The sequence below is a fragment of the Folsomia candida genome, unplaced genomic scaffold (genome assembly GCF_002217175.1).
Source record: "Folsomia candida strain VU population unplaced genomic scaffold, ASM221717v1 Fcan01_Sc002, whole genome shotgun sequence".
Taxonomy (NCBI): Eukaryota; Metazoa; Arthropoda; class Collembola; order Entomobryomorpha; family Isotomidae; genus Folsomia; species Folsomia candida.
The window spans coordinates 11,521,950-11,536,924 of NW_019091194.1; the positions used below are offsets into that span (position 1 = coordinate 11,521,950).

At 37.0% G+C, this 14,975-nt stretch overlaps 1 protein-coding gene and 1 long non-coding RNA gene across 4 annotated transcripts in view; one reads left to right on the forward strand and one right to left on the reverse strand.

The window, feature by feature from the left end:
- The window catches only part of LOC110842667 (L-2-hydroxyglutarate dehydrogenase, mitochondrial), a 36,680-nt gene extending 22,524 nt beyond the window's left edge, over positions 1 to 14,156 (forward strand). For all 3 annotated transcript variants that reach the window (XM_022088449.2, XM_022088450.2, XM_035848658.1), the window contains 10 exons: positions 460 to 516; positions 748 to 838; positions 1,276 to 1,355; positions 4,470 to 4,572; positions 4,812 to 4,870; positions 6,771 to 6,798; positions 7,310 to 7,373; positions 7,482 to 7,679; positions 13,514 to 13,619; positions 13,693 to 14,156. In XM_022088449.2, the coding sequence (XP_021944141.1) occupies positions 460 to 516; positions 748 to 838; positions 1,276 to 1,355; positions 4,470 to 4,572; positions 4,812 to 4,870; positions 6,771 to 6,798; positions 7,310 to 7,373; positions 7,482 to 7,679; positions 13,514 to 13,619; positions 13,693 to 13,782 (876 nt within the window). In that variant the 3' untranslated portion in view covers positions 13,783 to 14,156. The remainder of the gene's footprint in view (positions 1 to 459; positions 517 to 747; positions 839 to 1,275; positions 1,356 to 4,469; positions 4,573 to 4,811; positions 4,871 to 6,770; positions 6,799 to 7,309; positions 7,374 to 7,481; positions 7,680 to 13,513; positions 13,620 to 13,692) is intronic.
- Positions 12,665 to 13,522, reverse strand: LOC118434649. Its single transcript, XR_004834170.1, has 3 exons — positions 13,278 to 13,522; positions 12,864 to 13,166; positions 12,665 to 12,799 (listed from the first exon to the last, which is right to left on the reverse strand). It is a non-coding gene; the product is annotated as an uncharacterized LOC118434649 (long non-coding RNA).
- Positions 14,157 to 14,975: the final 819 nt, after the last annotated feature.

The following is a 14,975-nucleotide window of genomic DNA, read 5'->3' on the forward strand; positions in this document are numbered from 1 at the left end:
CTACGTAATGTAAATGTCCATAAACACCCACTGCCAACCCTAACTAAGCATAAGATCTACGAGCTGTTAATACCCATCACCACTCTGCTCAGACTTTTGTACACGCTAGTTCCAAATAGTTGAAATGCAATCCCGAAACGACATTCGTAATCGTAAACTGTGTGTGGAATAAAGAAGACTGGGCACAAATCGTCCTCATTGTAATAGTAGAAGTAGTATGAAATGAGATCCATCCTTGCTTTTTACTTCCTGAACTTTCCTATCCTATGCCTCTTGCTTTATTATTATTTGTTAGATTGGAACACATGCGGACAAATAAATGTAGTTGGCTTCGTCGAAGATACAGAGAGAGAGAGAGGCATGAACTCACGAAATGGGAAAGCTACAGATAAAATCTTCCCTTCTGCCAAGAGAAACAACCGGCATAATATTTTTATATTTATTTTATTATCTTTGTAGGGACTGATGGGAATATGGTCGCCGGAAACTGGCATCGTTGACTACACACAAGTGACGGTATTTCAAATTTCGATTTCAATCTCAAATAAAACCAAGCATGTTGATTTTGCATTTCTTAAACCTGGTTTCAATACAGTTTTGTCGAATACCTGCCACAATAAACATGCTAAAACTCGAGTTTCTAATCGAAAGTAATTTTTCGGAATGGGTTGCGAATAATTTCAAAAATATAATCGTTAAGCCTAAACTAATGTAGCAAAAAATATTCTTTGCTTTTGTTAATTTTAGAGATCCTACGCCAACGATTTTATTGAATCAGGAGGGAAAATCCATACAAACTTCCCCGTAACTAAATTCCAAATAAGTTCCCAATCTTCAAGTAAGTTGAGAAAATAATTTCACTCTTGTCTTCAAGGGTGAAGCGTGATGGTCCATTGAGAAATAGAAATGGGTATCTCTTCATACCATCGAAAATACCTCACAAAAGCGTCAAACATTATTTAGATAATAAAAATGACAAACAAGGTGGGATACCATCTGGGTATAGTTTATTTTGTTTTCCGGGTGTGGACGTGGACGAAAAGGGGAGTTTATCGAGTTTTTACAAGTCTAAAAATCTATCCTCTTGTAATTCCCCAAACGCTAATTAAAATGAACTATCCCTTTTCTAAAACATTGTAATTAAAGGACCGCTTTTTGTACAAAATCGTCAACTCGTCATGTCAACTTTATACGACTCCGAGTTCTTCAAGTAGCATGAATTGAATCGAGAAACTTAAGATAGAAAATGTCTAACTGGGTTTGTATCTTTTTCAGGCAACCAAAGGGCTAATGTTCCAAATAGCAAGCAGTCAGGAAACGACTATCCTGTATTAGTGTTTAACAATAAGGGAAAAGTAAGTCAAATTCTTCGAATTTTATGTGTATATAAAAACTTATTAACAACTGACGGTACAAGTAAAAATTTATAAGTCAGAATTGTCATACTTTTTAACTGAGGATGAGTAGTTCAATCAAGCAATAATAGTTTCATAACTTAATAAATAGTAAAGCACAGATAGAAATTCAGCAGGAGATTTTCTAACTGCATACATTTGCACATATATAAATTAGATGCTACAATCGCAATATATATGTAGTGCCTATATGCACGTGACTTTTTGAGCACACGAAATCATTCATATCCTGCAAATGTACGTTTGTATTATTCCAAAACATGCCATGTTCTAACAAGATTTCGAATGTTCATAATAATGCAGAACAAAAGCAATCTCCGTTTAACAGAATAAAATCACAAATGGTGAAATCCTCGTATGCACACAAACATGTATGATTCAACAGATTCGACAATCATCATAACATATAAATGGGCAAATGACGCTGGAGCGCTATTCGATGACAACTGGTGAGATTAGAAAGTTGGAGTTTGTTTTCGTTCGTTTGATATCTCTTTTTTCCTGTCATCCTCACATTGCCATCTGAACTCATGGAATACGTGATATTGCCAAATGGGCCAAAAACTTGAAAAAAGATTACTCCTTGCAGAATTTTTCCTAAGGGGATCATTTATTTTGACTCTGATGACAAAATATTGTTCAAAGTCTCGAGTAGCAAATTGGCCATTACATAAAACGACTGACTCTTACTTTCACGAATATTCAAAATGTATGCGTATGTGTCTAATGGTGTAGATCTGATTTTTATCTAAGGATTAAATATTGAAGGCCTCTGAATGTACACAGTGCAGACACACCTTCATACTTGCTTCATTTTTTAATCAATTCGCGACTATAGTTTTATTCCAGAGCTGCTTTATTTTGAAAATTGTACGAATATTTCGAATTATTTTGAGTTTGAGTACGTCCTGACAACTACTTTGCTTAAGCATAACATTTGTGCAATTGGAATGAGGGACTTAACACAATTCTTCTGTAACCTACGAAATTACGTGCAATTATATTTCATAGTCGTCTTATTTATATGCCTATTCATAACTAAAATATAATACGACGAAATGGCACTGGTTATATATAACGTATTGTACTTGTCAATAACGGCACACAATGACAGAAATTTAAGTGTAATTTTCCTGTACTGACTTCCAAACTAAATAACGAATGGAATATATTTTTCTATACAAAGTAAATTAAGAATTGTCATTTTAGCAGTTTACACAATTACATCCTCAATAATACTACTACCAATAATAATAATAATAACGATAATACCAAGGTTTCGTACAGTTCGTTATTGGAGCCTGTTTTTCTGAATGATTTAGCCAAGGAAGCTCCTCGTAATCATACACATGTACATAAAGTACGGAGTGCATGGACATTCATTGAAGACGAATGAGTATAGCCCACACATGGCATTACTGCTCCGTCTGGTTGGATGGAGGGAGGGAAGAAGGATGAGAAAGCGGACGGAAGCCAAGCTATTTTCTGTAATGTGTGCTCTATGGTAATGCGATCCGAAGAACTGACAGACAGGCTAATAAAGAAAGTGCTGCTGACTTTCTCTCTCACTCACTCGCTGTTCAATAGCTGCCTTCTCGTGAGCGTAGTTCCTTCAAAGTTTCTCTTCAAAGAGAGCATCATCATCGTCATCGCAGCCAGGTTTCCATGTAGCATGTAGTTGTGGTCCGTGGTACAGAACGAATTTTGCTGTGCCATTGTGTTCTGCTGGGTCCATTATTTAGTTTCGTCGTGAGTTGAGCAGCAAACAGGCAGTAAGTTTATCTTTAGCTGGTCCGTACACGAGTTTATTATTAGTTGTTGGAAGAAGAAGAAGAGGATGAAAGTAAGGAGAAGGAACTTTGCGGGGTGGTAGCATGTTGAGGCAGCAGTAGGTAATATGATCATTACCGAAATCCTAATTACTTTTTGTAGTTGAATCAAAACCACTAATGAGCAATGGATCCGTGTTCCTTTCTTCTCAAGTGTATACCCTCTTGTTACACACACAACAAACAATGTGGAACCACAATTTAAAACCCATTGTATAAACTCGCAATTTGCAAAAATGCTGAGGAAATGCGGTGCAAGCGAGCTTCAAAAAACCTGTCCTTCCTTACTACGGCCCTGTTCAACTAATGAATCTCCATCCATAAATTGTGGACTTTGGAGACAAATTGCTACGAAAGATGTAAAAGTTTTGACCGGAATGGGAATAGAATTCAGCAATTGTGAAATTTATTCCAAGCCGGCATAAAAGCCATACTCCAACGAAAGCCTTGTCAGTTTGAAATTTCATCCGGCATGTAAAATTCTGAGAGGGTCGCACGAGTGTTAGAAAAGTCCAAAAGTCTCACATCTCACATTGTGCGACTGCATTGGCAGACTGTCTACAAAGATTCCAATTCTGTAGAAATAGTCATAATCTGGGATGAATGAGTAGGAATTGTTACTGCACGAAATATATATTTATTTGGATTTGTATTATGCATACATTCATACAGACAGACAGATGCACGTATGAACTTATGCAAATTGGAGGATAGGCTTAAAGCTAGATGCCAGTTTTGTTTAGCCGCGTTATGTGAATACTTTGGATGGCTGGGTGAAACTCAGTCAATGTCGAGTCTGCAATGAGTGTGGACGGAGTGAAGACTAGCATTTCATCTCGAGCGGAATGGATGCTGCTGGAGATAGGAGTAAGCTTTCTCTTTCCATGAAAGAGAGAGAGACAGGCAGAGGAGCGAAATAGATACTGGAGCCTAAATCCGTTCTTGTCAACATTGAATAGAAATAGGGTTTCATTGGACAGAATTGATGCTTTTTAATCAAGAGAGAGAGAGAGAGAGGAAAGAGAATCGATGATATAAAATATGTTAATTCCTTCAACCGCCGCCTCGTTGCCTATTCAACTTGGTGAAATGCTTGATCTACTTTCTTTCCCTCCTCTCTTTCGACGAACGTAGTAGTCTGTGAAATTTCAAACTCTTCTCTTAATTCCGTCTTAACTACTTTCGCATTCCAAATTGTATGGCTGCACGATAATTATGGTTTCAGAGCATCCGGGCAAAGTATGTACTCACGTGTGGAGGACTTCAATCCGACCGCCTCTCGGAAATGTCTGGTGGTAGTCGCAACCCACGAATAATTCCTTTCAGAGGTAATAATAATATGTTAAATAATTATACTATACACTTTCCATAAAATACACAGATATCACAAAATTATGTACCAATTTAGGTAATTCTGATGTATGGTTAGTGAGATTATTCCCAAATTTTATTACAAATGTAAATCTTTGTACCAACCCAAGTTTAATGAGCATTTTAATTTGAGTATATTAGTAATTTACATACCTCGTGCATTACTTATATAATATGAAATCTATCTGAAATACAGGTGAATATCTCCTCTTAAACAAAGACAAGGCACACATGATCCGAGGAAATATATATCCGGTAAGTAAATTTGCAATCCATATTTAGTCTAAATCAAAGTTTATGGACTCGTGATGTCCGTCTAAATATGACAACTGAACCGATTTTGGACATATTATTGAGTCTTAAAAGCCAAAGTATCTAACAAGCTGTCATTGTAGGTTTTGCAAAATTTTGAGATTTTCCTAGTATTTTAAATTAGAAAAGGACCACAATATTCTTTTCAGTTTTTATTATTTATCATTGCCAGCTATATTATTATTTTTATGTGACTTCAATCGCACCTACATTCATATAAAATCTAGCAGGCAAAGAAGACAGTGTAGATCCTTTCCATGTATTTATCATTGACACCGATAAAACCAGGTGGAAAGATTTATGGGACCAGATTTTCTGGTAGGTTTCACATTAACGCAGATAACGAAAATGTATGACGCAAAAGCTGCAGATATCAGGGAAGTTGGCTCTGGGCTTTCGATTATTTTCACGGCAACTGCATATACAAAAACAATAGCCCCAAAATTCTGCTGGCGTTGGTTAAGAATCCTTGGAATGATCAAAATGTCTGGTGAAATGGAGGAAATTAACATTGCATATCTTACAATACAAGGCATATATGCAGGTTTGTGAGCATGGGTTGAGAGGGATTGTCTTAATGACCACTTCCAAAAAAATCTTCCTGCATCTTATCTCATAGACACATTAAAGATACATGCTGTAAGAATAATTAGCAATTAATTATTCAAATCACCCCTCGAAACAAATAATCCGGTAGCTGGCAAGGATACTTTTGGCTTAACGACACACCACCACTGAACAGCTACCAAAGTAAATTGATCAATTCAGATTCCCCCACGACACAAACATTGCATTGTTGGTAATAGAGGAAGAAATGTTGCTGAAGGATAAATTACGCAAGTACTTGTCAGCCTATCAGTCGCATATATCAGACGTAGTAGAAGCTCTCTCTCTGTACATACAGCGAGCAAGCCACCACAATGACATCGAGGACAGATCTCTCCATTCGTAACCAACCAACACACCCAGAAAGAACTTTGACCATATTGCAGATAAATGGATGTCGGGTGTATTATTGAGAAACTAGGACTGGATATCTTGTGAAAAGTGCAATTCTTTACGGACTAATCCGTTTCTCCAAGACTAATTACGTCCCATGAATCTGAAGAAGGCTTTATTGTGTCTCAGGTTTTCCCTAAGGAATAGATTGCCCTCCTCCCAGCACCAAACAATGGCATCGCGTTATATGAACACATATCTTGATTCAACTGCTTCTCCAACTGAGGAGAAGAGTGAAATGAGATACTCGGTGGAAATATAGAAATACAACATATATCCACATACCACACGAATAAATATGCTGCGAAGCCTTCTACCACGAGGACTAAGAGGCCCTAGATGTGTACAAGGACTGCTAAATATCACCACGCACGAAGGAGGCAAAGGAATCCAAGAAATCTTGGCTCGTGAATGGTTGTAGTAGTAGATTCACAATATAGAAAGTAAGGTCACAGATATAACAAAGTTGGATCAGGGCACCTTTAGACCATTAGATTAGTTTCGAGGTGGAGGATGTCTTGCATCGCACCAAAGTAAAAGTCGCCTTACGAGCTGCAGCTACATGGAAGAGTTTCTTCATTCACTGAGTTTCAGATTCGCTAAGCTGGGGAGCGCGAGCGAGGGCGAGAGAAAGGACAAGGAGTAGAAACAGTTATAAATATATCAGCCTAACCGAGTAAGTAAAGTAGAACTGAGGTCGTTTTCGATTGCCGTTAGGAGAGAGTGAGAGAGAGAGAGAGAGAGAAAGGTTGGTGTGATGGTGTTCTGTTGTCCGGGGAGAAAGTGGAAATTGCAGGTTATTCGCTCGCAGTAATTTCATTTTCTTTCGTTTCCACACTCACAGGTTCCAGATCCCAGGTTCCCGTTTCTTGGTAGGTCCGCTTTTTTTTCGTTCAAGGATAGGAAATTTACTCAAGGTGGAAATTGACAATTTTCGATTTTTAAGAACAAAGTTAGTTTTCCCCCCCACGCAAAAAAACTCAAAGTATACTTATGAGAACCGTCTTGGAGAATATGCACAGTTTGTTGGTAATGATGTTAAATATTTTCATAACGAGTTTTATGATTTATATTTAGGCTCGAGAAGATGTTTAACTGTGTAAAAGCTTACAAAGCGGTCTACGCTTGATTCTTGTCTTTAGTCGGAAAGTCTACAATAAAAAAACTAGATACATTCATACATATTTAGATCTTTAGTCTTAGCCATGGATGTAGAGGTCTTAGCATCCATGACCCATATAAACTCTTTCGAGTATTTGTGACTGAAAAGATTAATTGATATTTGCAATTTCCATCCTTGGGCAAATTTTTCTAGTTGTTTTGGATGATAAATACATATCCTGGGGAACGTACCTAATCGCTTTTGTGGTGTATGTATATTAGGAGTCCACTTTACTCCACGGATGGATGGTAGTGTCTGGCTGGGACCCAATGCTGTGCTCGCCTTGTTCGTTTACTTTAACTAATTACTTAAATTATTTTCATTTTTAATTTGATTTTTATATAATTTTATTATTTTTTTCAAGTTGATTTAAAATCATACTTATATTTTAAGGAAGAGGGAAGGATACCGTTGGAGAGATGTTGATGTCAGAGATGTCTGGGATGCCATTCGGTATCCAGGATTTCAAAAGCTTGCACTGAAATACATTGGCTTCGGATTAGGGGAAATGCTTCGCTCTGCTATGCCCAATCTTCAGCTTGGAGCTCTCCAAGAATATATTCCCGACATTAGTCCACAAGATATAACAAGGTAAGTTCGAAAGGTTGAATTGTGAGACATTTTAATTTCATAAACATTTCGCTTTTTAGTTATTAACATGGATTGTCCAAAATCAAATTATCCAACGAACCTCGCTTGCGAATTGAAGTTTTATTTTTTCCAACGCGTTCATATGGCTGGAAAGTAAAAAAAAAAATGTATCAAAAAACCTCATGTGGAAAACTCAGCAAACAAATATATATTGAACATGTCGGTAGATAGGAATGGAGTTTTACTCTTGTAAGGATACCACATTTGATGCGGTGGTACTCATTATTTAATAGCCAGTGGTCAGCCATTACCAATCCACATGGTTCCACCCCACAAATGTCCTAAATGACATTTCATGTCCTTATGATCCGGGGTTAAATATTCCGCATGGTTCTATCTAATTGAAGTACCTAAGCGAGCTCTGTATATCCCTCTGTTCTTGGCCAATATTGGTTCTTGGAAAGATTGACTCATCGTTGAGAAGCAGTTTGAATTGCAAATGTCGAGAGTTTATGGGTTAACATCACTCTGTAGATTAGATGAAATCGATTTCTTCCTCTGCTACTTTGCCCCACGAATATTATTTTGGATTGCTACGACCAAGCTCGAATTATGCGAAGATCTTCCCTTAAAAACTAATTATTTTCGTTTAGTAGTTCTGTACAAATTATATCGATACAAATATCAGAATTATTATTACTGTTGTATTACTTTCACTCGTAATTATTGCGAAGTTTGTATTCATAAGCGGTGAATTAAGCTGTGAATACGGTAATGGTTTCTTTTCTTGCGAGTTAAATCCGTCACTGATTTGATTTATTTTATCGTGAGTATTAGTTATCTGTGTTTTGCCAGCTTTTAGTAGTCGTGTATTCAAGTTGTTTGTTTTTGCAAATACTTTTCTTATAAATTGTTTGATCATTACTAACATTGCCCTTGAGGGTGCACTTTGCTAATTAAACTTTATTTGCCAACAATCAATACGGCTTCAATCCATTATATCAACTTGTCTTGGGATTTGAAAGTTTCCTAGAATTGTAGAAACAGTAAACCCGAATCTGACGACGAGTTGATTGAGCTTGTTAACATTATGCAAATAAGGGCTATGCCATTTAAAGCATAGAACAAATTCGTTACTTTGTGTATGTCGCTGTAATGCTGATTAGAGTTTATACATCCACGATTATTTTTAAAATATCGTACAAATAGGTGAGTACAAAACAATGGTCCTTTTTTGCAATTTCTAAATCTTAAAAATACAGCAATAGCATGAAATTAGGTCCATACAGAAATTTCACGGAATGACTAGTGCTTTCTTAAATGGGGAAAACCCTGTGAAATGAACTTCAAAATAACAGCACTATCAATTAGTCTCGATGTGCAGTAACCAAGAAAATAGACTAAACGTACATACTTGATAGTCACATTTTTTTAGCCTTAATTGCAATTTTATCTTTATAATTTTCTGGGTGAATAAATAAAAAAGATATTATTTGGTCCAACGTCCTTCCCAGTTCATCTGTTCATAGTTTAAATTTAAATTGCTCAAAACGGTATCGGTCCTGTGTGTTCCTATTGCCAAGAAATAAGACAACTCGTTAATGCACAAGTTGGCAAGACATATGAAAGCACCATTTCCCGATAAAAAGTAGTGTAACGAAATATTTCATTAGTTTGGAGATTACGTGTGTTGTGTTGAAACTAGTTGTGAAGTTGAGTGTTTTTGCCGTTTTTATGCCTTCCTCATGTTGGTTATTGTGTGAAGTTGGTGCGGCGGTGGTGGTGGCGGAACCAACAAGCGGCGAGCAGAGAGCTGACTTAATCAATATTTTGAAAGAATAAAGAAAGCAAGCTGTGGAGAAAGAAGAAAAGACGGCGCTTTCGTCTCGCTCCAAGTCTTCACACACTCCGCTCTGCTCCCATTCAGTCCAACCGGCTTTTATTTCCTCAGACTCGAGCTCCTTCCATTAGCGTACGACAACTGCTCTTTGAGAAAGAAAGGTGGTGGTTTAATACAGGACGACGTAAATTCTAATGGTTCTGCCACCCCACAAAATTATGTTGTTTTATGCAGACACCGCATATGTACGGATACTCGCTCCTAATAACGAAGGAGAAGAAGTGTAACCACCATATGTCCGTCCGCACACCGTATCCCTCATCCTTGCACTTTCTGGTATGCATGCAGTTATTGTCTGTCAGGTATTGACAATCTGCTCCTTGTTTGACTGTTGGAGAACCCATGTTCAAATGTTCAGGGGTATTTCCTTCCGGAAAAAATGATCAATTAAAAAAACGGTGGATATTTTAATCAAACAGATCGTCTCACTTTAAATGATGGTTGACGGTACCACAAACTGAATACTAATGTGGCACGGGTGACTGCCAAATGGTGTATGTAGATGGATATTCTGTTGGTATAGGGTTTAGGAATTGAGTTTGTAATAACAAGAGTTGAAAACCAGCCGGCTGTGAACAACGTAAAAAATACAACCCAAGGCAATCAGTCAGTCTGGTTTTGACATATTTCAATTTACAATGCTGAACTGCTTCCTCTGAGCATTAGGTGGGAGTCAGTTTTTCTTAATGAACATTAATATTCTGATCAAAATCCTGGTCACTTATAATCCATCGCGTTAAAACATGGACAGTTGTTGGTTAGGCTCGAGTCTCGAGGTGATTATGATTATAACGAAGTTTGCAAAGGAATGAAAGAAACGAGTAAATTTCCATGATTAAAGGATTATCTATGTAGTTACTGGTTTATTGTGTGCGTTTGTTGGACGAATGACTTGATGTAAAGGTAGATTTAAAGCACTGAGTTGAAACTGGAAACTAGTATTATTATTGCTGCAGGTTCAGCTCTAAATTATTGACTCGTATCTACGTATCATTCTCGTGTTGTGTAGCTTTTTTTCTCTGGTTGTAAGTTGGAAGCATTACTAAAAAATTTTATGGTTAAATCGTGCTACAATTACTTGAACACAGTATATGACTAATTTAGAGGAAGGAAAATAAAGGAATTCAGTTTAAATGATTATCATTTATAGCACGAGTTATGTTCGAACAACATTATCAAGTAGTTAATTGGCAGTAGTTTTATGATTGCCAAGCTATATTGTATCCTTATCCATCGTATAGTATGCTGGACAGCTATTAGCTTTGGACAGTCTGTAATAAAGACATCGTGCACTAATAGGCATCAAGCACATATCGCGGAATTAATGTCGCATTGCAAGTTAAGCGACTTTCTGTTACAAGTGAATACATAAGTGATACCACTCACTCGTGAATACTTAGTTGATAACTTGCATAGAAATGCGCTTTGGAACTAATAATGCTAACGTGTTTCTCTTTGATTCTAATTTGGTTAGTGTTGGTGTTGCAAATTTGTGGTCGGTTATGCTTTTCCTTACATACCAACCAACGAACCTGCCTTGCACCACACCACCACGACACATAAAAACGGAACTACCACCTACTTGGAAAGTTTGTGTAACAGAGCCATTAACGCTACTGCCCAAAGTTTTCTTTTCGAGTGGCGCAGGGGAAAGAAAAACAATACCACTATTATTCCAACCTGGAGTGGTGATGGTATGGTGGCAGTAAATTAAACGACAATATGGCAATGGCTTTTGTAAGAAAGAAGTAAAAGTAAAAGCAGTTGGATGGTCATTTTCTACGCGATGGCAAATGTGCGTGCATTGTGCTGTCATTTTAACAGTATGGCCGTCAGTGGTGGTGGGATACGCTCACAGCATTTTACTTTTCACTGTACAAATGTCCTTATTTTAATGTGTCTTCCATTACGTTGGACGACGACAACGAAGGTCGTGCACGTAGTCAGTGTTGTCTTGCCACGCTTTTATTACTGCTAAACTTTTGGATCTTGTACACTTTCCTTGCAATTGGCAGTTGGCTTATCCTCGACTTCAAGCTTAGATATAGATATATTTCCAGGGTGCAATTCAGAGATAGATGACATTACAGTAAAGTCATTCGGTAATCTTTTTCTGAAACTGGGATAGTACATATTTACTGGGTCAGAGATCGAAAATTCCACATGAACACATGACATATTTCCGTTAATACGTTCACTGGTTGAACTTCCTGACAGCGTGTGTTTAAGAAAAATTGAAACAAAAATCGAGTGAATACTTACATGGGTGTTATATCATGGCCACGACGATGTTATTTGCTATAATTATTTTGACCGTTTATTGGTAAGAATCTATTATTTTTTAATCTTTCTACATATTACATAATACAAATATTACACGGCGGAAGTTCATATTTGTTGATGATTATTCTATCGTAAAACTGCAAGGACAAGAAAGTATCAAGTCTGACACAGAGTAAGGATAATACTCTGCTTCTGATACTTTCCTTCAATGTGGCAAATAATTACAATTATTTTACCAGAACGAATATACAGCGGAATTTACATCACGATTCATAAATACATACATTCATCTCCAATAATCTAGCATTTTAAAATTTACAAGTTTGTTTCTGGTTAAAAAAAACTTTGTAAAAATGTATGAATTTATTAAATAAGTTGGCATGAATTAGATCAATTTTTTATACCAGTGCAACACACGCATAGTTTCAGAATACGTTCATATTTTCCATTCACTGCGTTCCTGGGGTGAAAGTAGTCCCTGAGTTGGTAATTGTGTCCTCGTGTTTGAAAGAACAATAATTGTGCTTCGAATATGTATGTAGCTGCTGCGTTGTTGCCAGTCAGCAGTCGGAAAATGCGGCGGCGTGTCCTATTTATACGAGCACACGCGACAGTATCATTTAACTAGTTTCAAGACTGATCCAAGTTTCCTTTGGTTGTGCATCTAGAGAGTTTTGGGAGTGGTCTGGAATCTAGAACAATTTCGTGATGAGGGCCGTAGATGTCCATGATCAAAATTACGATGGTTGGATAGTGATGTTGATTTCCATTACAATGTTCCTCGTCGATGAACAGAGCAAACAAGACGGGGAAGCAAAAGTAAAATAACAACATACGGTCTGGGTCGTCAAATTAAACGAGAAACGAGGAAACTGTGCAAATGAAACCTTGCGAGCAAGGCGACAAACTTTGGTGGTTTGTGCGGTGCTTCTCCATGCTGTGTATGTACTTTGTAGTTAAATACTTAATAAAATAAAATTATATAGTGTAAAGGAGCGTACCCTCATAAACGTAGCATCCTTTCCGTACTTTATGCAGGATCACCATATGACCAAGGACACGTCAAAGGGGGTTTTATTAGAACGAGCTAAGCTTGCCCGGTTTGATGGCACAAAATAAATTTTGTTTGATTTAATTTCTTGTAGTGAATGGCACAGTCAGGCGAATTTGCAGTGACATGAAGCGTCAGGTTCATTTTATTTACTTTGTTACACCACACTGACGGATCCTGAGCTGATTGACAACCTTCAGTTTGAGTTTAGAAAGGAACAATGTAGGCGTAAGTGCAGAGTACCGCAATTAGTCTTGCAAAAATACAATACACCATGACATAGCACCAACAAACCATACAAGAATATGCATTTCACAGTAAAATCCTTTAAAAAAGTACGTTATTATGAAATGGAAAAAATTACCTTATATCACCTTATCCACGATTGCTTGACGTTTAGAAACGTTAGGGTCCCTTATAGAGTGATACAGTGTCAAATAATCTTGCAGCTTATCATTATTCTTCATCATGACAATTGGGCCAATATTAAATTGCGTTGTTTGAAACAAATTTTGAGGTCTTGTATCATTTTTATAGTTCAAAGTATAGATGTGCAGTTATTACTCTATGAACATTTTTTCTTTGCATGCAAACCTACAGAGGACCTGCTGGAGTGAGAGCACAGGCCATGGATGAAGCCGGAAATTTGGTGGAGGACTTCGTATTCGATTCAGGAAAAGGCGAGCTAAGTGACCGAGTACTCCACGTAAGGATAAAGCTGTTTATTTTTGATGTCATGTATATTTTTATTAGTTTTGTACGCCAATTTTTGGTCTTAGGTCCGCAATGCTCCTTCACCCGGAGCAACATCAAGTCTTGCCATCGCAAAAATGATTCTAGAAAAAGTTACTGCAAAATTTTCGTTATAATTGCACGGCATGTTACATTTATGATTATGATAGACATGTACAAGCTAGACCGATGTCTCCATTCAGCATTAAATTAGACGCAGGTATTTTTCTATGTACCATTTATTTAGCTAACAAGCAGCAGGCCCTGTAACAATGGTTAATTATGTTATGGCTAGACTATTGTTGTTATTTAAATATCTAATATTGCCAGTTTTTCGCTTCTGAAATAAGTCTTCGGTGCTATTAGCTTAAAACTGATGACACTGGTATCCAATGCTACTACATAACGAATACTGATATATTTCTAAATAATACATCTTACATTGAATTCTTTGGAAATGTGTGTTTCTTTATCTGAATCAATTCACAATAAATATCAACTGTCAATTCGACATCATTAACCTCGTCGCCCCGGCAACGAGACGTTTGTGTAAAAAAAGAGAACAATGCTTGAATTTATTTCTGAACGTCGATTCATGCAAAATGCTGTGCAATGAACGGTTTGGTTGTGAGTATAATCAGTGCCGACCGATCATTCAACGCACTGTCTTCATGAGAGCTAAATTTGACTTGCCATTGTCGATCGATAAATGCGATGACGTTTGGTAGAAGTATGTATAGTACATAGTGTTGCAACTAGTAAGGTGCTTATGCATACATAGAATATGGATGATTAGTCTGCCTATAACCAAACACATACAGTAAACATTACAATGCAAAGGCATCAAGACTTGCAAGCCCCGAACTACAGGAAAAAGTGAGCCGATTGAAGTGAAATTACCAAGCCCAATAGTAATAATTTTGCTCTGTGTATTTATTTATGAATGTGAGGTACATTTAACTGTGGAACCACCTCAATTGCTAACCGAATTCAGGATTATTTCATGTGCCTATACATATCTTATACTATAAATAAATAATAATGGCATTCATATGTATGTATAAACATCTAAATCTACATTGGGACTATGTACTCAAGTCGACCTTTGTAAACGTGATCTAGCAAAATACACTCCGACCGATATCGATAAGACATGTGCAAATAGCATTTTTGTTTAATGAAAGAGTTAACTTGCATCAAATATCGATTAAAATATCACAAATATCCTCATGATTTTATTGCCTAATGTAACCGATTTGCTAAAAACTCTCCTCGTTTTAGTGCCTACCTGATTTTCACGTGCTCCTCTGTGCCTGGACTAATTTCCATG